The sequence below is a fragment of the Vidua macroura genome, chromosome 1 (genome assembly GCF_024509145.1).
Source record: "Vidua macroura isolate BioBank_ID:100142 chromosome 1, ASM2450914v1, whole genome shotgun sequence".
NCBI lineage: Eukaryota > Metazoa > Chordata > Aves > Passeriformes > Viduidae > Vidua > Vidua macroura.
Window position 1 is genome coordinate 21,104,242 of NC_071571.1, and position 24,283 is coordinate 21,128,524.

Consider the following 24,283-nt stretch of genomic DNA (forward strand, 5'->3'; position numbering starts at 1 on the left):
GTCTCTCACTGGCACTGTCAGTAAAACAGATCTACATAATTTGTTCTAGTGACACAGATTCAGTCTTAGATTCCTGACTTTGGCATCATCAATCACAAAGTGTAATTTTTCGGTGTCTATTTTGGGCCTGAATTGAAGTACAAGCAATTCCATTTAAACCTAGAAAGAAACATTTTGGCTGTGATGATGATCAGACACTGGAAGTAGTTGCCCAGAGAGCTTGTGGAGTCTCCATCCATGGAGATATTCAAAACTGAACTGACTATAGCTGTGGACAGCCTTCCCTAATTGACCATGCTTTGACCAAGTGTTTGGACTAGGACTCCAGAAGTGCCTTCTTACCTCAGTTAGTCTGGCTGTATCATAATTATCAGCTTCTTGTTTTGCAAATGTATAAACTGTGTTGTTTACACTCAGTCTCTCAGTGGCACTGTTTTTTGTTTGTTCCAGTTTAGATGATATCCTAGTCGGTGCCCCTCTTTTTATGGAGCGAGAATTTGAGAGCAAGCCTAAAGAAGTTGGGCAAGTTTATCTGTACCTGCAAGAAAGTGCATTTCTCTTCCAAGATGCACAAATTCTGACAGGCACTGAAGTGTTTGGTAGATTTGGCAGTGCAATCACACACCTTGGAGATCTCAATCAAGATGGATATAATGGTAATTTGTATGTAATGTAGTATATCTCTAACACTGAAATTACAAATGCCTAAGCAGCAAATAGTGTGCCTGTGCTGTGCTGGAAAGGGATTTGTAACATATTTGAAATTCACGAGAATTTACCCTAATGCTAATGAAACTGATATTGAGACCCAAATCACGAAAAGCTCACCGATAAGAGGGCAGTCATATTGACTACAGTGTGATTTTTTACTAAGTTTTAGTATGTGTTTTTGAATAAAAATACCTTTTGTTAACTATTATAACATTTAGGTACTTGGTTAAGATGTTTCATTTTTTTGAAAGCAGAGTTTTTCTCTCCTCAAATGCTTGGAAGAGTTTGATAATTCAATGAGGCTCAGTACATGGAGCATTTTGTCAACAATGAAAGAATTGGGCAAGTACAGAAGTACTGTTTTGGAGTCAGCCTTCCACTGGTACTTAAGTACTAAAAAAACAGGAGCATAATGGGTTCTTTCAAATGTTTATAGCGCATGCACACAGCAAAATGTTCATGTAAGTTAACTGGCAGCCTACATTCAAGCAAACAGAACAACTAAACTAACTGCTTGATTACCTGAGAAAGCTGGGATACCTTGAGCACCTAGAGTTAGCCTCCTAGACATGATCAGTAGCATCTTGGTTTTCCCTGCATGCATTTCCTTACTTCTTATTTCCAGGATGTTAGGGATCTTCAAAGCAGGTATCTCTGCATCTAAAACACCAAGAAGTTTTTTCCTGGGAGGGCTGTTTTGCACAGTAGCCTTTGGAATAGCTGTCCCACTAAGGAAAAATTAATGAACTAAGGAAAAATAATGAACTAAGGCAAAATTAATTACCTCAAGGGCTGTTTTTCACAATGCTCTAGCCACTAGATTCTAGGCCAATGTCCTCATTGTGTGGCTGCTGTGCAAGGGATCATTCCTGTCAGGAGTCATCGAATTGCACTGGGGTTCAGAGTGTACAAAATATGAATACCATCGTGTGGGTAGAAGCCATTGGATTGTGACTGCTGCAAGCACCCTCACTGACTTATCCTGGAATCCCACCATGGAGTTCAGCACAGCTGAACCTCATGGTGGAGAATTCCTGTTTTCTACCTGTGAGCAGTACCAGATGCCCTCAGCTACTCTGGGCAGGCAGTGTTGGTCTCCCTTCTCTCCAGAATTCAGATGAGGTACGCAGAAGACATTTCTGCTTTTCTCTGTCACTGTATAAAGACTAAGAAGAGTCTAGAGCCAGAGTCTTCTGCTTCATTAATGAATATGCCAGTCATAGAGCTTTGGTGCATTTCTGCCTTTAGAGTGAAGCTACAGAGTCCAGGTGCTCAATTCAAGTTTAATAAAGTCCAGCATCAGCTCCTAGATGAGAGCCCAGAAATGAGAGCTATAGATATTTATCCTCTGTTGTTTCCTATTGGCTAGCTCAGCTAGAACAGCTGTTGGATCTCAATCTAGACAATATTGTCTCCACATCCCATGCACAGTAACAAAGAGCACTGTGACTTCTGCTTCTTGGATATGGCACCTCATTTTTAAGGATTGAACTGTTTAATTCCACAGTGCCTAAGACCTCCTGCAAAATTACTGACTCAGTACTATTCCTATTTCTCAATAAAATGATGAATTGGTATAGATGAAAACATGATATCCTGCTGTTCTCTTTTGCCTTCTAAAGCACTGGATGTTTGAGGGGGTGAAATTTTTTGTCTATGTAGGATATGTTATCTGGAAAAAGAAAATTAGTTTTATCTAACAGCTGCTCCTTACTAAAAGGTGATAGGGGAAATCACAGAAAATTTGTACCTGATTAAAAATACAAAAGTAGAAGCAGGCATTCATTAGATCTTGGTTTATTAAAGCTAATTAACTGCCCTGGAAATATGTAGATGAATCCAATGTGGACTGGCTATTTAGTATAATTAAATATACTTTTCATAGGATTATTTTATAAGCTTTTGTCATGAAAGTTTGACACAGAAGAAATACTGCTAACATTTTGTATATTTGCCTTTAAACTAGAATATATACAGAAGTAGAGAATGATGAAGTTCTTGCATGTTTGTAGCTGAAGCAATTTGAGTCTATTTTCCTGCAAGGAGTTAATTTTTAATTGTGTCCATTCTTTTTATCCTATTTTGTTTGTTTGTTTGTTTGTTTTTTGCATTGCAGACATTGCTATTGGTGCACCATTTGCAGGAGAAGACAGAAGAGGGAAAGTGCTCATTTACAATGGATACAGTAATGGGTTAAACCCTAACCCTTCCCAGGTTCTCAGTGGAGCCTGGGCCTCACAGTCCATGCCTTCGGGATTTGGCTTCACTCTAAGAGGAGACTCAGATGTAGACAAGAATGATTACCCAGGTAAGATTTTTGCATTAGAAAGGGAATTTCATACTTCCATTCTCTGGTAAATGCATCATGCCTAAACTGCCCCTTTTGGAAGGCAGAGGTCAGAATAAAGGATAGACATTTCTGGACAGTTCTAGTTTGCTTTCCTGAGAGTTAAAAACAGACAAAACAAATACTCCCTTTCCTGTCAAAAGACATGATCAGAAAGTCAAGAAAGGGCTTAAATAGTTGTATTAACATAAAACATGTGAAGTTTACAATGAAAACCTTAACCCTTTTCCCCCACTTTCAAAAATTGAATGGTCTCAGCTTATTGAACTTGTAAGGTCTCCTTCATCCTGGCATTCTTTCTTAATTAAAAACATGTTGCATTGCAGAAGAAGGGATTGGTTTGGTTGTGTTTCTAAGTTGTTTTTTGCTGACCAAAGAGCCATTGAGCTATATATAGTTAATGGCTTTGATTGCATTACAAAACAGCAGAGAGAATGTAAATTGCTTAAAGCAGCTATTTTATTTGGGCATTCCCATCCCTTTTATGTTTTCATTTTGCTATATGGACTCTTCCTTTTTAGGTTAACTTTGATTCTTCCTAATGAGTTTACCTGACATGTATTCACATTTATCAAGTTTGTAACATTAATTTTTTCAGGGAAGCATTTGTTTTTTAAAGAAAATTTTTCCTACCATCTAAGTAGTCTGAATGTAAGTGTGCTTTCATTTACTCTCTCTCTCATCTGGAAACAAATCTGTTCTGTTTCTTTTCATCACAATTCAGAAGCCTTAGTAAGGCTGTGTAGTAAAACATCATATTTTCTTACTGTGAAAGTTTCATCCACAGGAAACTCCTAACAGTCCATGCTTCCCTGACTTACTATGAAATCACTCTTGGTACCCTGGGTTATTTCAAGGCTAGAGTTCTTAAAGTCATACTATTTCAAAACTGAAAACTGTAATTTTTCAAAGGGACAAAAATAGGATCTTTTACCTTTCTGAGATGGATTGTAAAAACCTTGAAAGAGGTATCTTTCCAAAAGCAGAAGGCAATTTCTGGGAAGGGGTGTTTACAATAGAAATTACAGTTTTACAAACAGAAAAGCTGACTGCAAAGTAATAAAGTGAGGCTATCATGAGACTAAAGTAAGAAGATCTTTAGCATTTGAGAGAAGAAAGGGCTTTTAAACACTGTTCTGACTTTTTGCTTGCATATTGTTGATGTTGCTATTAATAGTCTTTCATTGTCCATGACTAATGAGGTTCTCTTGGACAACAGAGCACTTTATTAAAGTTTCAGCATTTAAACATTTCCTAAAGCACCCACGAGGCCCCCCAGCAAAACCAAAGGAAACAGGATATTGCATTCCTGGCATTTCTAAGATTGAAAAGATAGAGGGAAGGGAGAGATTCTTTGACTCACATAGAGAAGAAAGAGTAGAAGTCTCACTACTATATTAGCATACTTTATGTGGAGCATCTTTTAAGCGAATTTGTGGAAACTTTGGGTGATGAGTCTTGATCTTTCTAAACGTGCACTGAGGAATTGTAGTATAATTGTGTGTTCTCTGTCTGTCATTGTGGCCTCCACCATGCATCCTACTCACAGGATTTCACATTTTGTTATCAGCTCACTATGCATTAGATCAGATCATTTGGTTTTATTACAGGAATTACCTAATTAAAAAATGAAAACAAACAAAAGAAACACCACCCTGCATTTACTGTAACTAGCTTTTCCCCCGGATGAGCAGTCCACAGCACTGGTGAAAATCTCTCAGAAAATGAGAAGAAAAACCCCTTACTATCAGTCAACCACCACTTCCTTAATTCATGAAGATTTGGAGCACCAAAACAGAACTGTAAAAATAGTGCAAACATGGCACAATGCTAGCACAAAAATAGAGTGCCTTCCTATGGGAAAAGAGGAAAAAAAATAAAGGAAATAATATAGGGAAATGCAAGCCTAGGACAAACACACTAGGCAATGAAGTAAATAATCCTTCTCGTGTCAAAGAGCTTTTCTTCTTCACCTCCTGACGGAAACGCCTAAGGGCAACCCTTGTAAAAGGAGGAAACAAGGTACTGAAGTTGGAAGGATTAGGAAGGAAGTTTTATTTTAGAGAAATGGAGTCTGGCTGACTATAGAAGGTCTAGAAAATTAGCCTTTAATTCCATGCTTCCCAAACTACTGTTTATGCCTGTGATTCAAAGAGGGTTGTGAAAGATTAGGGGAAAAAAAAGCACCAAAATTTTAATTTAAGCTTTCTAGTGTGTATAATTTAAAAGCAACCATTGTCTAAAAAGAAAAATGTAATAAAATCAGATTATTCTGACTTAACACTCTCAAAAGTTCTGTTCTCAGAAGTTCTGGACTGGGAGATGAGAGACAGCTGTAGTGTCTGGCTGCAGATATAAACATATATTGCCACTGTCCAAGGTGAGATTCTCCAAGCACTTAGCTCTTCCATGGCTGGAGTTCAACTGTTCAAGACTGACCTGTATAGCTATAGGTGTGCTTGTATAATTTACTCAAGCACTTATGCCTAACATTGTTCATGAGGCAGGCATATCCATGCTAGGAAATGGGAGTCTAAGACTTGGGAGTTACTCTGCCATTTCATTTCTAATGCACTGTATAGCATTTTCAGAGCTTTTAGAGGTTCAGGCCTTCTTTAAATCTGATCATAAGGTAATGTTTTTGGGAGCAGGTCACTGACCTAGAGGGCAGAAGATACCACCTGTTCATATCGCTTCTTATCACACACCACTGAGCTTCATCCTAGGATCGGTGTACTGACCCCAGCAGCCAGTGCTCTTTGATTACAAGCTGAGTAATACAGTTACTAAAAAGTGAGGGTGAACCACAGTCAAATTTTTCTCCCATTGGAAAAAGGTTAAATCCTCTCTTGGCTGGGAGTTCAATTCAGACTGAGATCTATGTATTAGCCTTCTGGAGAGGAGAGGCCATTTGGTACAGGGAGTAATATCTTCCTCTCTTCATCCAAATGCCAGTATAAGTTCAGGAACAGAGAAGGAAATAGGGAGCAGATGAAAACTCCCTAGTACACATAGCTCTTCAAATCCCTCAGCTGTCCTGCGGATGGAACGGTTTCTCTTTTCTCCTCTTCCTGCAACTCCTGGCTACCAAAGGGAGACAGTCTACCCCATCCCCACCCCCATTTCTGGTTTTCTTTAGGAAAAGCAGAGAAAGAGAGTCTCTTGTCTCCCATGACCCCAGTTGTATAATAAATTTGTGAGAAAACTGATCATGGGCAGGTTTAATGGTGGAGTAGCAGAGCAGACAAGGAAGAACATAATACAGCCATACTGACAGAGATGAAAGATCTATCTAGCACCATAGCATGTTTCCAACAGTGGCCAACAATAGATATCCTGGGAATTGTACAGGTGTTGTGATATTTCCCAGAATATTCACCCAGCATTAACCAACCAGAATATCAAGGTGGCCCTGAGTCAGAGATGGCACCACCAAAATTAGTATCACTTGACAGACCTTTCTTCCATGAACTTGACCAATCAGCTGTAGAACTCATGCAGACTTTTGGCACATGTAGCATTTGTCAAGGGACCCCACTGCCCATCTGAAGGTTCTGTGAAGAAGTAATTCTCACTGTGTCCCATTCAAATCTCAAACTTTCCACTGGACAGTTTCTAGTTCTTATACTGAATAGACAGCGAACAGTTCTGCAGTCCAGTTATTTTACAGACTTCCGACATACTTCCTCTATTAGCCACGTGTTGTAGCAATCCTATGGAAAGAATTCTAATATATTTAATTGTTCCTTGTGCAGTGGAGAATGACACACCAGTTCTGTTGTGCCAAATGATTATTCAGTCTTGCCACCACTGCTGCCTCTTTTCCTCTTCTTCATACATTTTTATGTGAAGAGCAGTTAGTAGTTTATGACCTGTGTATGGGTAAAGTACTGTTTCTGATAAAGATTTTACTATTGACCTGGGTTTCATACTTAACCAACATAAAAAAAGAGCTGTATCTTTTCTACTGAGAAGAAAATCAGAATTAGTACTTGAAAAAACAATAATCCTAAATATTTTCTATTGCTATCAGTAATTGTATTTGTACAAGAAGATAAAGTGGACCAGGAAATGTGGTCTGGGCTTGAGGCTACATGGCACAGCACAGCTCACTATCATCAGATGAAATCACTGGAACAGGATGGCAGTACCCATATTCCCTTTTGTGAAAGGTCTTTGGCTCAGGCATTCCCCAGACCTTTCTCAGCTGCTGTCTGGGGGAGTACTAACTTGCACACACTAAAATCACAGCTAATCTGTACTAACTACACAAAAATATGGACAGTACTTACACAGTGCTCAAGCTCATGCCCTGCCTTTATTGCACAAGCACAGGGTACAGACAGCTGAATAACTAACTAGTCAACATCTTACCTAAAAATGGAACTTTCTCTGGTAGGGTCAGCATGCAGACAGAACTGCTTTTCCTTCTCGTTAGCAGTTCTGTCAGTGGAGTGACCATCTGTCTTCAGCTGTCCTGGCCCAGATGTTGTCACTGTAACAGTAACAGACCTCTCAGCATTGTGAAAATACAGAGACTTTTTCAACAGGGAAGACTGAGTTTTGTTACTAAGTACAACCTTTGGTTTACATCTCTGCAGCTTCCCAGGAGGGAATTCTGTAAATTGTGTCATACTTACAAATGCTCCAGATGTTATGTACCCAGAACTGTTCCTTTATCAGCACAGACAGGGGTGATAATATGGAAGTCTCTGCTTTGCAGGCTTGGAGGGAGTGGCAAACTTTCAACCCTGGGAAGCAGCAGAGGCAGAAAACGATGCTGATCATCCTAACAGCTGTGTCGCTCATGCAGCTGCCCTCTCTCTGCTTGTGTTCATCACCTGCCCCAAACCGAGGGCTCCTCCTCACCTAGCTGGATTGCAATGCCAAGCAGTGGTGATGGTGGTAATTAGTGGAGGGATGCTCCTTCCTCTCTTGTCATGTAAGAAGCGGTATCTAATTAAACTTTATAGTCCGATAAGACTAGTAAAAGGAAGCAGGTTAAGCATATCAGTCAGATAGATTGTGCCAAGCCATGATGTGCAGCTTTCCCAGTCTTCTAAGCATGACACTGACAACAAGCTTAATATCATACTTACCTGAAATACTCAGTATCTCTCCAGTACACAACATGTACCCAGTATTTGAAGGAAAAGACCACTTAATCCACCTGAGGTACATCTACACTAGTAAATGAAATATGCTGTCTTTGGTTCTGAACTATCACTGAACACTCCTTGTGCACACTATCAAACTCACTTTTTTGCCAAAACAGGGTCACTGCATGCTCGCTTTTGTAATCTAATAATTGGCATGGGCGAACTGTGTTAGGGCTATTTTAATGATACCACTGCATATAGTAAAAATACAGCATACAGGCACATTCTCTGCCTGTTTTACTAGCAGTGACATAATTGTAACATCTTTCAGCAGATGATCCATTTCACTGGAGTTTTCTGACAACTCATGTTCTAAGGTCATATTCAAAAGAGAAGATCTGATCTCATTTCTGCAATAGTGAACACTGGTTTAATGCCATTATTCTGGATTGACAGTCATAAAAAAAAAGTAAATGGGATTAAAGAAATAAGGGAGGTGATGAGATTGAAAAAATGTAAAAGATGGGCTTTTCCCATCAGTTTAAGTGTCAATACAGTGGTAGCTGGAATTCTGTGCAAGATTCTGTGCCAGGGTGATGACATGGCAAAGCAGCATTGTGCTGTGCCTGAGGCAATCCTAGTGAGGGCTGTAACACAATTTATATAACCATGGGATTCTCTGTAATAGCAGCTCTACAAGGTTTGCATGAAGATATTCTGAAATACCTGCCTCAGCACAATCTTCCTGCCTGTCTTCTGTGCTGGGACATCTGGGATGCATAATAACATCTTTAAAGGCAGCTTCCACTGTCCTATAAATCTGGGGCTTTTGGGGCCCCTTTGCTCCATCCTGAGCTTTATGTGTGTTATCAAGTCCTGGAGCAGGGAATGAAGCAAAGACATGCATTTTGAATTATAGTTTATTTTATTTATAAATTTATTTGTCTTTTTCTATTAGCATAGTTCAATTTTCATAGGAACAAAAGAAATCCATTAATCTGTTTAATGAGAAAGAAATTTGTTTCTTTTGGCTTCTGGGCATCTGTTCAAAGCTGGCCCCTCTGAGTGCCTGGAGTCTGTGATTATCTAGATGATGATGCTGCACTTCCAGCTGGTTCATCTATCTGTACAGGGCTCAGACATTTGTAGGCTGTAAGGTTTCCACCCTCACATTTCAGCATATGTTCAGTCACTTGATGGCTGATTATAGCTGAGCAAATAGTTTATAATGAATAACTTACTCAACTCATTAAACTTGCTTTCTTCTTGTGGCATATCCTCCCGAAGACTGGGGTTTCTTTGAATGTGTCTCTGAATCAGGATGATTTAACCAGTTTCTGTTAACAGTGTGGGTAGATTCAGAAGAGTGCTTTGGATGAATTCACTATTCAAAGACTGTTGATTAGTTAATTGCTCAAATAAATTATGCACTATTGTCTCTGCTCCCTGCCTGTTTAGATGTTTGTGTAAGTCTTCCCTATTAACTTAAGAGAGTCATTCTGGAATCAGTGCCACTGAAACTTCATCTTCAAGGTATCCTACTTCAGCACAAACACAGCTGCTGGCCTGTTCTTTTGGTTGTTCTTTATACTCAAGCCTTTGTCAGCACAGGGAAATGTATAAAGGCATCTTCATGCCTTGTTATTTTGGACTCAGTTATTATCTTAAGAATATCATAGTAGTTAGTTAGAATATCATAGTAGTTGCTATCAAACTACTTTAGAAACATTTTAAGAAGGAAAGCAGTGTAATAAGAAGACAAAATTTCCACAGAACTTCAGTAATCCAGTCTAATCTTAATAAAACATGAGTTTTTAATAGCTCCATCTGCTGAGTACATTAACTCAAACAGCAGGAAGAAAATCCTCAAATTTCTTTCTGAGAGGCAAGCGTTCTTCAGATTAATAAATTTTTCTGAGAATGGTAGGCATTGTGCCAACAATATTACAAATCGGAATCTAGTGATTATTAAATTATGAAGTTGGTTCAGGAGATTTGTGGAAGACAAACAAATTAAATCAATGAGAAGCTGCATCTGCTCTGGTAAGAGAGGACTGCTATGTGAGGGAGCCAGAACAATGGCTTGGGATCTTCCAGCAAATGCAGAAAAGCAGAAGTGCTTCTACCAGCTTATTATTTTTTCACATGAATAATCAGTCAAAAATTTAGTGACAAGCCAAGAATTATTGTGTACAAATATGTTGATTTTTTGGGAAATTATTATCTGTGTAATTCATAGATACGCTTTTCTAAAATTCTTTACAATATTTTATGAAATCACAGTATTGTGCCCAATAAGAGTAAAGCAATTGATCCCAGTAAACAGTGTTTTACTTAAGTGATAAAGCATTAACTGTCCTCTTTGGGATTTTTTTGTAATATAATGAATAATATTGTTGTGTTGTGAAAGGGATTCATTCAGACAAAAGAGAAGCATTGATGTGAATTAGCTTAGATGTTACCTGTAACAGACCTGCTACCAGAATGTTTTAAAACCAGAGAAGGATTAAGGTAGCTGAGAATGATAGGATTGGATGAAAGTGACTCTGCTTTGAATGATGGCTGTTTGTAGTAATGAACTAAAATTCTTGAGTAAAGCTGGCTATGCTCGACAGGCCTGTGTCTTCTACTATGGTCAAGCCTGAAGTGATGACCATTTAAAGCCATTTTTATTCTAGACCTTTCCTACTGAGATTTGGGATTGTAATGCACACTGAAATCCTAGAAAACAAATAGAGATATGATCACGGGCCTTTTTGGCACCTGATCTGCCGAGGAAAATAAAAAAGCAAAGCAGCTCACAAAGATTCTTTTAGTAGAGTTTACAGTTAGGCAGTTTTCTCCCTTGTACAAAATTTCCATTAGCACCCATACTCAGAATATAACTGTTTTCCAGTCCCTTTTTATACTATACAATGAAACTGACAGACTGCATAAAGTTATGTTTAAAGCTGTCAGCAAATCATTCTGAGTCCCCAAAGTTAACACTTTCCTGCCTGTGTCCTGGTAGAGTTGCAGCAGGGAGGTGATTCAGCTGTCGTTTCATTTTTGGGTTTCCGACAAGTGAGGTGTTTGCCAGTTATGGAGTTGTTCACTGGTTGTTTTCCTTGGCCACTGTCCCCCGGGTACCAATATGAGACACCGTGTCTTGGCAATTTCTCTTGGGATTGCTGGACAGGTTTCCAATCAAGTGCAGTTCCGAACACGGTGCATGTTCCTCCCTGCTCAGGCTCCCTGAGGCTGCATCTCTCGAGAGAATGGGCATGACCTTTAAAAGTATGAGGGAATCAAAAAAATTTCTTGAGTTAATAAATTAATATTAAATGAGTCTTGTTGAGACTGGAAGTAGGACTTTGTTGATCTTCCTACTTCCTTCATTTGGTTGAAGGTTTAGTGAGCATTATGGAAAGTTTCTGCCCTTTATCACACAGTGTTTCAGGTTTAGCACGGTCACATGGCAGAAAGTGCAAGTGAAGTCACAAGCTTACAAAATCCAGTGTCCCTTTCAGTACCATCATCTTAAATTTTTATGATAATTTTATCTCAGAAAATGGACTTCTTGCACCAGACAGCATCTTGCAACCTTTCTCTTCAGAGCTAAATAAATCTGAAGTATTTGAAAAAAGCATTAGGATTGTTTAACTTTGTGCAGTGCCCCTTGACTTCAGTTAAATATGTCCCAAAGACACTTGTTTCAGCATTAAGCTCTGTGAACTCCACCAGCTGGGACTTTAATGCATACAACCCTCAAGCTGTGTTAAAAATGGAAATTAAAAATTCCTGTGGAGTCACTCTGTGCTTGTTTTCTTAATTTTTGCAGTGTGCTTGTGACCCCACTTATTCCTCAAAATGGCCCCATTTATTCCTCAAAAGCAATGAGGCAGAAGCACATGGGTGCTGATGCCAACCCTTCCTTACAGATCTTGGCTTGCCTGCAGGTGAGCAGCTGATAGAAAATCTTCTCAAACAGACAACGTAGGCAAAGTGGTCACCAATGAGGTCCCTCATCAACCCAGAAACATGAAATATGAGAAAAGAAGAATTGAAGATTTTGTGATTCTTATAGTTTTTCGTCTTTGTTTTTATGTTTTTATCACACATTTTAATCTGAGCTTGAAAAAATCCCTCACTGATGCAAAGGAGTAATCATTGGCTTTTCTTCAGGCTCTCTTTGGAAGGGTTGTAAGGAGTTAAACTGTTTAACTGGTTTTTTTTTAAGCTGGTTTCTTTTGCTCTGTAATTGCTTGTTAAAACCTTGTTTTTCAGCTAGTGACCTTTGCATCAGTGACATTGCATGTATAGCATTTACAAGAATTAATAAAGAAAACTTCTATTTTTAGAAGGAGAAAGTTGCCAAAATTCAGATAATTTAGACGTTTCATGCATTTTTTTTCATAGAAATGATTAGTAACTTTTCTTCTACGGAACATTCAACAAATTCCAAACTTCTGCTTATAAAAGTGCTCTGATTGGATCTGTATTCAAACCTCATGCATTTGTATCAACATCAAAAATTATTTTTTCCAATTATGGGTATAGGAGTTGCGCACCACAAAGCAATGAAAGAAAGAAGATACAGATTTTTCTTTGCTTTGTCTTGTTCTGTTACTTTGTCTGTAACAGAACAAGACAAAGCAAAGAAGAATCCCTAATTAATCTTCCAGTGAATGCTCTGTTTGAATATATAATCATTTTGTCCTTACACTAGATTGTAGAAATTACTACTGGCTATAAATATGGGGTGTTTTTTTTTTTTGCATATTCATTCTTCATTACACTTTCTCTACTCAGTAGTTTTCACTCATTCAAGCTCTTTGGATCAAGAATAAGCATGGCTTAGACCAGAAAACAAATGACATGTCAGAGTAAAAGTAAGAGCCTCCAAACAAGAGCAGGAGGAGCACAGTCCTGGCTGCCCTCAAAGTAGTCTCAAATAGGGCTTTCGTGGTGGTGCCATGATTGAGGATCCTCATCCAATTTGCTGTGTCTCCAAACCTGGCTGAAGTGGCAATGAAGAAAGACTGCTCATGGAAAACCAGTCTTTTTTTGGTGGCTGAGGCCTGTATTTGCTCCTCTAGACCCATCACCCTCTGTCTTCAAATAAGCTGGGCTCTGTCCCAAAAAATCCCAGGATTTAACCATTAAGCAGATGTACAAAATCCTCTTTAATATTAAAGTGGGGATGCCAAGATAGAGGGTACCTTTGCACAGCAGTACATACTGAAATTACATTCGCTCACACTAGTGAAGCCAGCTGTATCTAACAGACTCATTCTTCTCACCTTCAGATTCTAACAGGCTGCATTTTCTTAACTTTACCCAAGTTGTGTGTTTAACCTTCATTTTTTTAATGAAAGAGAGTATTATGAAATCAGCACTAGGCCAAGATCTGAATAAGTCTTGGATATCTACCTGTTTTGTCTCTTACCCTGAAACCTTTTGAATTACCAAGTCTGGTATGAAGCAGTACATATCCTAAATCTGTTACAGAATTCACAAAAAGTGCCCAGCTGGGAGGAGCAGAACAGAAACCCTTTCCATCTTGTCTTCCACTTTCTGTTCATAACATAATGTTTCTTTTTCCTTAAGAAACAAGAAACAGAAGAAACCCCATGAAACACAAAACTCACAAAAACCCCTTCAAACACAAGCAAAATAAAAATCAACAAAATATTAAATCTTATGGGGGGTTACTGTGGCTGCCACTATAAGCAAGCTGCCAGGAAAAGTTCTATTTGTGAGTGGTGCAACCTTCATGATAATGGCTTCGTCTCAATTAGTTGTTTATTTAAGAGGAAAACATCTTTAGCTTTTGGTACTGTGGGCAAGTTGTCTATAAAAGCTGCTAAAGAATACGACATACAAATGTCCCAAAAAGGAGATTAAAACACTTATTTTCTTCTGCTATTTAAAGTATTCCTGACCCTGAAACATATTTCTGTAAGGCCAATGAAATTAGAAAAATGTAAATGTTGTACAAAAAGAGGATCAGACCCATAAACTGTCCCTGTCTGCTCCTATTAGGACATTAATTAATGGAATTCAGTGAAGGACTGGCTGTTGCCCATGTGAAGTATTTGTTTATACTTTGTTGTGAAGTCTTGACCATCTGAAAGACAGAGGAGCACTAGAAAATACACTGCCAGCCCTGGACCCAACCCATCCAGATAATTAACATCAAAGCTTTGTATTTGCATCATGCTCGATGACTTCAGGGCTTCTTAAGCAAACCAGTGCTCAACTATAGAAGCAGCAAGTAAGGGTTTGTTTACAAGCCTAACTACTCATTTAATTAACTTATTTACATCAGTTTAGGTAGATGGAAAACTGTTGTAAGCCTTAGCACTTATTGCTACAAGGCTGGAAACATTAGAAACTGTCAGATCAGCCATCCTCTGACCTTGCATTGTATGTATTTGCACAGAGATGTAATGCCTAAATTAATGAACAAATTACTTAAAACACAAAGCAGGACGGAAGAATTGTCAGGAAGGAACACTATAAAGTTTCAACATGACTTACATGAAACTGGCAAGAAATTGTTTTGCAGCTCTTCATTTAATGGATAGTTAGGATTTTGGAATAAAATACATCAAGTTTAATGGCATTTTTTCCCCTATAATACAAGTTGGAGAGAAGTGAGATTGTGGCATGGGTGACATTGTGTCAAATAGTTTTGCAGTTACTGGTTACAACTGAGACATTTATGACACCATCTCTGACATGTAAAATGTTTTCCTTCAGGTACACTTGTGAAGAAAACTGCTTAGAAAGGAATTATTGTATTTATTTTATGTTACTGCAATGTAACATAATGTAAATAATCTAATTTATGATGGAAAAAAATGTGTGAGAGATTTCTGAATAGCTATTCTGAAACCATTTTGGTTTTTTCAGATTTAATTGTGGGTGCATTTGGAGCTGGAAAAGCAGTTGTTTACAGGTATGTGGTAAATACAATGGATTTGCTATTTCACAGCCTTGGTGGGCAATATTAAAATTAAAAAATGTCATATTCCTGTTTCCCCGTTGCAGTGTTTAAAAGGTGGTCATTAGAGATGATAAATTAAACATCTTTTGAGAAACAAATGGGTTTTTTTTCCCATGTTCAAAACCTGTGATTTTCAACAAAAATTTCCATGCTTAGGCTTAGCTCAAGCAGCTTCTGGAATGTTTGACTCTTTAGTTAATTTTAAATAAGAAATTTAAAAGGCATGGTGTTGCAAATTAATTTCTTTCCTGGGGAATTGGTGCTACTAAGAAATTTTAAAGTGACCAATCTTCAGAGATTGTGTATGTTAAGACATGAATCGTTTATTGAAAATAAAGACTGCTGCTTTTAGCCTCAGTTTAAAATAATGCACAAGATCCCATTTTACAAAACAAAAAGTTGTTGCTGACTGTGGAGTTTCACTAAATGCACTTTTTGATTAGATATAAAATTTAAAGCTACCAAATAATAAACATTTACATAAAATCTGCTAATGCTCTCAGTCCAGCCATGCTGACAGCACATTTCATGTAAATATTCACCATCCATCGCTACAACATGTAGTCATATTTCTGATTCCTGTCTGGCTTCTTGTTGTCTGTATTCCTAACAGCATCTGACTGAGAAAAGGCATGTTCTACTTCCCAACTGAATGTTTGTGACAGCAAAAGAATTTTGTAAAACAGGAATGTTTGCTCATCTCAGCTAACACTGTAGGTGCAGTGAGAAGACCTGATTTTCCTTCTCGCTATGAAAGAATCATGCAAATACTTTGCAATGCCATGAGTGACTGCACAGGATGAAGCATTGAGGAATTAGATCCACTGTGTATTTCAATAACAATAAAATGTGTTCTATTTAATTTAATAAAGTGAATAGCGGGAGGCCATTTCCTGGCCAGAATGTATCAAATATGCAACTTGTCAAACTGTTGAAATAGAATTTTATTACTGAAATTTTCTAAGCAAAAAAAAAAAGTTTTCTCTTTTGCAAAAAAGTGAAGAGAGTAATTTTATTTTTTAATGTCTTGCTGAAGTAATATGAAGAAGTAATCACAAAAAGCTCAGATATGGATTAAAATATCAGGAAAGTTAGAAAACTGTGATTATGTAAGTTACTGTAAATAGTATTGCTGTCTTAAAAATACAGAATCTGGACACATACTTGTTATCATTTTTCTTCTAAACTGCTTGCAGTTATAGATTACCTTATCACTTACTAACAGCTTTGGAGGAATGGTTTCTGTAACCAGAACTGTATTTTCATGTACTCAGCACAATTTACTGGTGATTATTCCTGGTTTACAAAGTAAATTGTCTCCAAGAAATTTCAGACAGAGTTTACTTCATTATTGGCCCAAGGTAGTATACACCAACTTCTACTTTAACCAGATCATGTTTATTTTTTTAAGAGTCTTGAAACAGGCATAGTAAGTTGGAACATATCATTATTAATGGAGACAGTACAAAATAAATCTGCAAGATGGCCAAAGGGTTGCTGTAAAACCCAAAAGGCAAACGCTGTCCATTTGAGAAAACTCAGTGTGATGTAATGTGTCTGATGTGCCTCAGTCCTGGGACACATCTATTGCTTAAACATAGGGTACTGTTTCTGTGATGTGTTAACAAGAGGGTTTGTTGGGGTTTTTTGTTTTGTTTGTTTGTTTGTTTGTTTGTTTTTGTTTTGTTTTGTGGGTTTTTTTTTTTGTGAATCTCAGTAGGATTCTGATGCGGAAAAAAATAAAAGGTTCTTTTGGCTATGAGCAGCATTATAAAACTGTGTTCTCCCAAGTAACCCTACATATCTGGCTTCTTTGCAGCCAACTCAGTTCAGTGTTTTCTCTGCTGCAACTTAGGTACTAATGTGCTCCTTCTGAACGTGGTGAACCTTATTTCTGTCCCCCAGAGCCAGACCTGTTGTGACAGTGAATGCTCATCTTATTCTGAACCCCATGATTGTGAATCCAGACAATAAAACCTGTCAGCTCCCTGGCTCTCAGCTTTTGGTGGCCTGGTAAGTCCATGATTACTCAAAAAACATCCTTATCCTCTTTCTTGAATAACTTCCTAATCCTTAATTATATTGCAACTCTTTTGTTGAACATGTTCAAAGTTCAAAATGTTGAAACATGCTCTGAGCACAATAAAACCCTCCTACACAGAAAACTTTTTTGGTATTTTCTAGTACTTAGTAGATTGTCTAACTAATTGTGGCAGGTAAAAGTTGAGTCCTTTGATACACAGATCATTGATGCATAGGAGATGCTCAGTGTCTCCTGGGCAAGCTGCAAAGTTATATGCAATGTTTAGATGAATGAAACATGAAACAGCTAAAATGTACAAAACACATAAACAGTCATCTGTTTGTAGCAGTGAAAGTGATGCAGAGCTGGTGGGCCCACCATTTTCTCTTGGAGAAAGAGAGATCTTAGTCCTTTGTGGAAGAGAGAAGATATCTGGCTGGCCATCCTGAGAGAAGTTCACAGGATGTTGTTTCTGGCTGTCTTTGGTCAGAGGAAAGTTTTTTTTAGCACATCACACAGGACAATGTTTCAACCATCCTTAAAAGAGAAACCCTTACCCACAGTAGCATTTAACTTTGAATAGGAAAAAAAAAAATAAAAACAAAACCCAACCAAACATTAAAAAAAACCTTGGAGCTAATTAAAACAATTTAAGATCAGTTACAAGTACAAAATGCTTGCAGGGTATTTGGAGGCTATCTAATAGCAATAACACCACATAAAGGCACACTTACTTCACTAGAAAAAGTCACTTTGAAAGGACCCCAGGAACAGTTGACAAAAGAGGCTATTACAAATACATAAGATACTGTTTAAAAGTGGAAATCATAATAAATGAGGAAACTACAATCAAAACAGAGCATAAACATGTGCAAGTTGAATATAAAATGATAGTAAGTCTTGCCAGAGTGACTGTGAGGAACAGATTTCTAAGATGTAAAAACATTAGAAGCAGGAAGCCTGCCAGGACGTGGGCTGGACAAAAACAATATTAAGGTGTAAAGGAGGACTCCAGAAGATAACATGAATGCAGAAATTACGCACTGCTTTTAAGCCAAAGATGGTCAGAGGATTTCCTCACATTAGAGACATTCTTTACAGGAGATGAGTCCTAAAAATCATCTCAAATGTAAGATTCAGAGAAAGAATCTTAAGAATTAATTGATAAATATGAACTGTAAAACATAATCATGAGAAGCAGTTCATTTAAGAGCCATGGAGGCTCTTAAAGGAACTAAACATTGATACACTTAAAGCAATAAATATGTGGGATTCCAAAGCATCTGGGATGGGGTTGTCAAGAGATTTTCACTCTTGTGCTGTTCTTTTACACTTTATGGAACTTCTTATATTTTTTATCATGTTCCTCATTTCTACATCCAGGGTAGAAAATTGCCCAATACAGAGCAATGTAGAAGGCAGTTGGTGGAACTATGCATACCCAGAACTTTACAAAGCTTTGGCCTTTCTGGAATTTTTTTGATTCAATTATCTTTTGTTTTAATACTTGGTGTAAAAATAAACTTGAAATACAGACACTTGGCTGAAGCATGTTCATTGATCCAAATTATGTTGTTTCACAACTCCAGATTTTAAGACTTTTAAGTAATGCTTAATGTCTTAATAGAAAATATTTTGGAACTTTAACAGTTAACAACAGGTATTGAAAGAAAAAAGGTGGGTTTTTTTGCACAAGAGGAAAAACATCTCTCTTAAAATACATTCTTGCTCTGAGATATTGTTTAGAAAAGGAAGGAAGAAATGCATACTACTTTAACACATTTTTTTGTTTTATATACTTCTCCACTGCAATAAGCTAAAAGAAGTTTGGTTCATATCTACAAGAGCTTTAATAGGGGCATAATTTAATTTCTGTCTGTTTTATTCTAAAATAATGTTCCCTAAAGATTTAGTTCATGTTATGAAATGACTGAAGAACAGCTGCTATTTTCCTCACTGCAGTTTTATTCCTTAGTTGATATAAGCTTGTATTGTGCATATGAAAACAATTAGTAGGGAAACTCCAACAGGCAAAGAATTCCTCAGTCCCATGGGACAGATCTCTGTATCTCTTAGCCAGCTGTGCAACTTGTGTAAAACTCTACTGACTGACACTGCAAAATTAGAATGAAAGGAAACCTCCTACCAGAAAAGTTTCGGGAAGTGTGTGTGCATGAATAATGTGGATTATTGTAAGTTTCCCAGTATTAGGAAAATATTATTCATGCCATGATATAAATTGCAAAGCTGAAGCAGCAGAGGAAACATGCAAAAAAGTAATTTTTATACACAGTTCAAGGAGAATTGTCCTGAACTTCTAGAAGCATATAATTCATTCTCTGCTGTGTGTAAAGTGTGTCTGAGTTCCCAATACTAGCAAATCTGTAAGAAATTCTGCAACTTTGAAGGTATTTAAGAATATGGAAAACGCCTTTTTTTCCCCCTAAGTATGAAAAATGCAAGTTAATATCTGTAAAAAGATGTAAATAAATTAAATATTTTCATTTTTCAAAACCACTTTCCACATCATGTGATTTATTATGTTCAAGATTGGACTCTAGCTGTCAGGAGGCCTAATTTATCTATGCATTGGTATTTTTATTACCATTTGAGGTCTGATTATCCACTAGCTACCTCATGTATATGTTCTTAAATTGCGTCTACAAAGGTTTTTTACTCACCTCTCACTAATTTAAGGTGAATATTATTAATTCCATTTTGTAGAGGAGCAATAAGTGAGAGAAGTTACCTGACTTACCAAAAGTTGCTTAGAAGTGTCCAGTCATGAGAAAAAGTCAATTTGTAGCGTATATTATATAGTGTATTTTGTATATATATATTTATATTTGTAGACTATATTTTTTATTTGTAAGTGCTTTCATGTTTGGATGTCTGATTTGAAATGTGCCTTGTAGGCTATCCACCTTTTGTAAAACCAGAAACTGATCTTCAAGTTCCTACTATCAAAAAATACTTTGAAAAAAATGTAGTTCCTTTATCTACAAATTTCTTACTATTAAAGTAGTAATGAAACATTCATGATCTTGTGTCAGCTAGATTCAGTAAATGAGTCATTTCTACATACACTTTTAAAAAAGCTGAATATAAAATTCCTATCAAAGATATAAACACCCAAAATAATATTTCAACAGTTCATAGCTGCATAGATTAGACTGTGTTTCTACTTTTGCTCCTTTCTCCTGCTGGTATTTTCTTTTCTCATTGACCTAATTGAAAGAGGATGTGATTGGTGCCCCATGGATATGGACCTGGGGGGCCATTTTTGAGATGAATTTGTGCGAGTTTTTCCAAAGACTGTTGGCCAGCCTGACTCCATGGGTCGGATAGCAAAAGCCATGTGGCCAAAAGTCACAAGATGGATAGCTCACTCCTCAGGGGCAGTCAAAGAGGGGTAGGCAGGTGGTGTCACTTGCTACCAGCACAAATGAATTGCTGTAGAGGAGAGCTCTGTCTCTGTGTCAGGTTTTAGCTTCAGTAGCCCTCAAGATATCCAAAGGGCAGTCGCTTGTTTTATCTAGCAACCCAAGTGCTTCTGCAGCCTGGCCATGCGAGGTAGCTTAGCCATGAGATGCCTTCAGCATTAAAACTCTGTGTTGGCCACTGGATTAGACTTTGCCATAACAAAATCTAAAAGCAGGGCAAGTTTTAGAGCATCATAATAGAAGTGTGTTGACTTACTTTTACATATTGTACTTCAAAAAGGAAACTATTTTTTTAAAGGTCGTTCATCAGTAAACAATAACAGCTTCTTCTCTTCTGTGGAGATTTGTGACCTTGCAGGTTGGGTATCAGCCTTACACAGAGTGGAAGCCCATAACATTAAAGCCCATAACATTAAAGCTTACATTGCCTTTCTGCAATTATTATTCTGCATTATCCATTCTTTCTCTCCATGTGCAAACCTGGATGCTAAAGAAATTGTTAGTAATGACAAATGACATCTGGTAATGCCTTCCTTTTCACCTCCTGGAGTAAGTTTTCTATATTTTTTCAGCTGCTAGAGTAGACATACCAAAATAAGTTCTTTCTGGTACTAAGTGCAGTCTAGAAAATATTATACATGGGTAACTAACTTTTTCCCACTGCTGGTGATATTATTTTATTAGGGTTGACTTTTGAAGAGGCTGCTCCCATCTGTGTCAAGAGTAATTTTGAAGAAAGGAATATTTTCAAGTTTCTTGTCCTTGTAAAAATAATTTCTGCCTACCTGAAAAACAGAAAATTATTTTAAACAAACTGCTTTGTTGCCCTGAGATTGTCAGGAAAAGCTAGTGTGTTCAGTTTTAAAGCTTTCCCTCTATTTTGTAATTACATTCAAATACTATTCAAAGCATAATCTCATAGTGATGACAGACACAGCAGAATAAATGTGATGTGGGAATCTCTCTAGAGAGATTGATAGCACATAAAAAGTTTGTATGCATTACATTGATGGACTACTTCCCATTTTTTCCTTACTTGCTGAAGTTTTCTTCCTTTGATTGTTAATTGTGTTGTTTGGTTGATTGTCCCTACAAGCAAGCTCAAAAGCTCAGGTATTTTATTTCTTACTGTGCCTAGGAGTCAGATCTCAAATCTCTATAAATTCTTTAGACTTCTGTCCTCTTTTGTAGTCTGTCTTTCCATCTGCTTTTCTTTTTCTTGATGGTAAAACATCCCTCAACCTCTCCCCAGCATCTTCTTGTTGAAGTGATAAGCGAATCTAAATTCATCTAGGTTTGCAATTGAAATCTTTGATGTCTTTAGCACTATTTCTGAACTAAATAATAAATTCACAAATATGTGGTGGAATTCTGCTAAAACCATAGTCTTTCCTCTTGTGTGGTCAGAGTGTGGGAGATTATCCACTTCAGATTTTTGCTTTTTGCTTTGCCACTCCCCTTTTGACATGCTCTGCCTGGAGTGAAAGGAGTAAACCTTGACTCTTACAGTAATATTTGAGAACATGACTTTAGTTATCAAATATGTATTATGAATTATTCTGTTCATTGCAGTAAATAAAGCATACACTGAAATTGTTCTGTTTAACAAGTAAAGCATTCCAAGCTGCATTTTTGAACACAACCATTTTTCAAACATGAGAGGGCAAAATTTATATGACTCCTCCAAAGCAAGATAACTGAGTTTAATACAATGGCAGCTCTTGAGTTTACGAGGCCTGTGACATCTGATGTCTAAATTGCATTCATGCAATTACACAAGATTTCCTCATTTTTATTATTTTGTCCTTGTGTATTTGGAAATAATTAGTTCTTCTTGTATTGACTCATAATTGTAAAGAAGTGGGAATATGAAAAATTTGCACTTCCTACATAGACTGGAATGACTATTTGAAGGCTACAGTTTAGCAGAGATTAATGGCATTACGGCCTTCTTGTTTCTCAAGAAATAATAAAAGAATTTTCCATTAAGGTCATGAGAGTGACACATATGCCAGATGTGACAGTTTCATCACATCTGCCAGAGGAAACAATCATGCAATTAGAATGGGATTACAGGTTGGTTTAAGGGTTGTGTTAGTGGTTTTGTATCCACTGCATGGGAACATTATTATACAGTATAACAGTAGTGAGGAGATCAATATCAATGAATAATGCAATTTTTTTTATTTAACTCAAGCTGATTTTAATGCTGAGCTACAATTTGTTGTCCATATACAAACCAAAACATTTTATGAAGCCATGAAAATTTTCTTTAAGAATGATTGGTAACCAGAGATACTTGCAAGAATCTTTCACCTGAGCAATTTTGCTACATTATACACGATTTCATTAGGAATTATGGTATGCAGAACTAAGTCTGTGTGGCAGATGACAGCAGAAATCAAAAATCAAGAACATCTTTCCAGTGACAGATTTCTTGTTTTGCCACTTGTCAGGGAAGTACACTCTACTAATTGCATCAATGGGCATAATTAATACTATTTCTCATACCATCCAGAGTAATTCATGAAAACTTTTTCAAAATGCAATTCAGTTAAACATTTATAAAACTTGCATAGATTCCTTACAAAGTGAAACTTGTCTATAATCATTACTTTTTTAGGGTTTTTAAAATTAATTTTTATGTAAGTTAAAAGTTCGGATTAGAAGGTATCAGCCAATACAACTATAAAAGGCTTCTGCTATCAGTTGTTGACTATAACTGCAAATATGTTTCCAGTCTTACACAGAAATATTTCTTATGGGAAAAGACTCTCCTATGGCTGAGGTGACATTTGTATAATTGTTACAGTTGTGATGTGAATATTTCTAGGCTCAAAAGAGCTTGCTCTACATTCAGAACAGGCAAATTAAAAACAATTTAATTATGTTGTGTTGCTTTTTGTAGAATGCAATGCTTTAGCATACTAGATAAAGAACATGAATCACCAATTCCTCTGTGATTTGATTTAAGTCATGTAAGTGCCACTTTCTGCAAAATTTAACAAATTAAATGCAATACAATTTGGTTAGTCTGATGCCAGAAAAATGGAACAATTTAAGTTTTATATTTGGAATTAATTATAGACTGTTGAAATAATGAAAATCTTACAGTAATGCCAATGGAACACATTGGTATCCTGAGTGTTTTATTTTGCTGGAAAACAGCTTGAGCATTGACAACATGCTGTAAGATTTTTCTGATTTGAACACGATGAAAGGATTTCTGCAGACAGCCTCTTACAAAGGTGGTTTACTGAACTTCAGCATAAAAAATCCAGCTTTGGCAATAGTGTCAGAAGGGTCATCTCCATGGACTCTCTCAAGAACTTCTGGGATCAGAGAATCTTCTCCATACCTTTACCAGGAAGTATTCAGACACTGTCTTCTGTGATTATTAGTGAAGCCTAGGAGACTTCCTGATGGAATTAGGGAATATCATAGGTAGCTAGATACAATCTTAGTTAACATCTTTTTAAGCAAATGAAAATAAAACTTAAAAGATATGACTTGGGAACTGCTGATTCCCAGATCAGTCCATTTTCTGCTAGTAATTAATTACTTCTCCTTTTTTATATGTAGCTTTACTGTAAGAGTCTGCGCAGACTTTGAAGGTCAAAGTATTTCAGATGAGATAGGTAAGAAATGTTTTCTATTCCTGTAATTTAC

The 24,283-nt window shown here is 37.0% G+C and overlaps 1 protein-coding gene across 1 annotated transcript in view; it reads left to right on the plus strand.

The window, feature by feature from the left end:
• ITGA8 (integrin subunit alpha 8) overlaps positions 1 to 24,283 on the plus strand; it is a 111,007-nt gene that overhangs the window by 25,725 nt on the left and 60,999 nt on the right. The window contains exons 12-16 of the mRNA XM_053988978.1: positions 451 to 656; positions 2,828 to 3,019; positions 15,055 to 15,100; positions 17,054 to 17,161; positions 24,197 to 24,252. Of these exons, the coding sequence (XP_053844953.1) occupies positions 451 to 656; positions 2,828 to 3,019; positions 15,055 to 15,100; positions 17,054 to 17,161; positions 24,197 to 24,252 (608 nt within the window). The remainder of the gene's footprint in view (positions 1 to 450; positions 657 to 2,827; positions 3,020 to 15,054; positions 15,101 to 17,053; positions 17,162 to 24,196; positions 24,253 to 24,283) is intronic.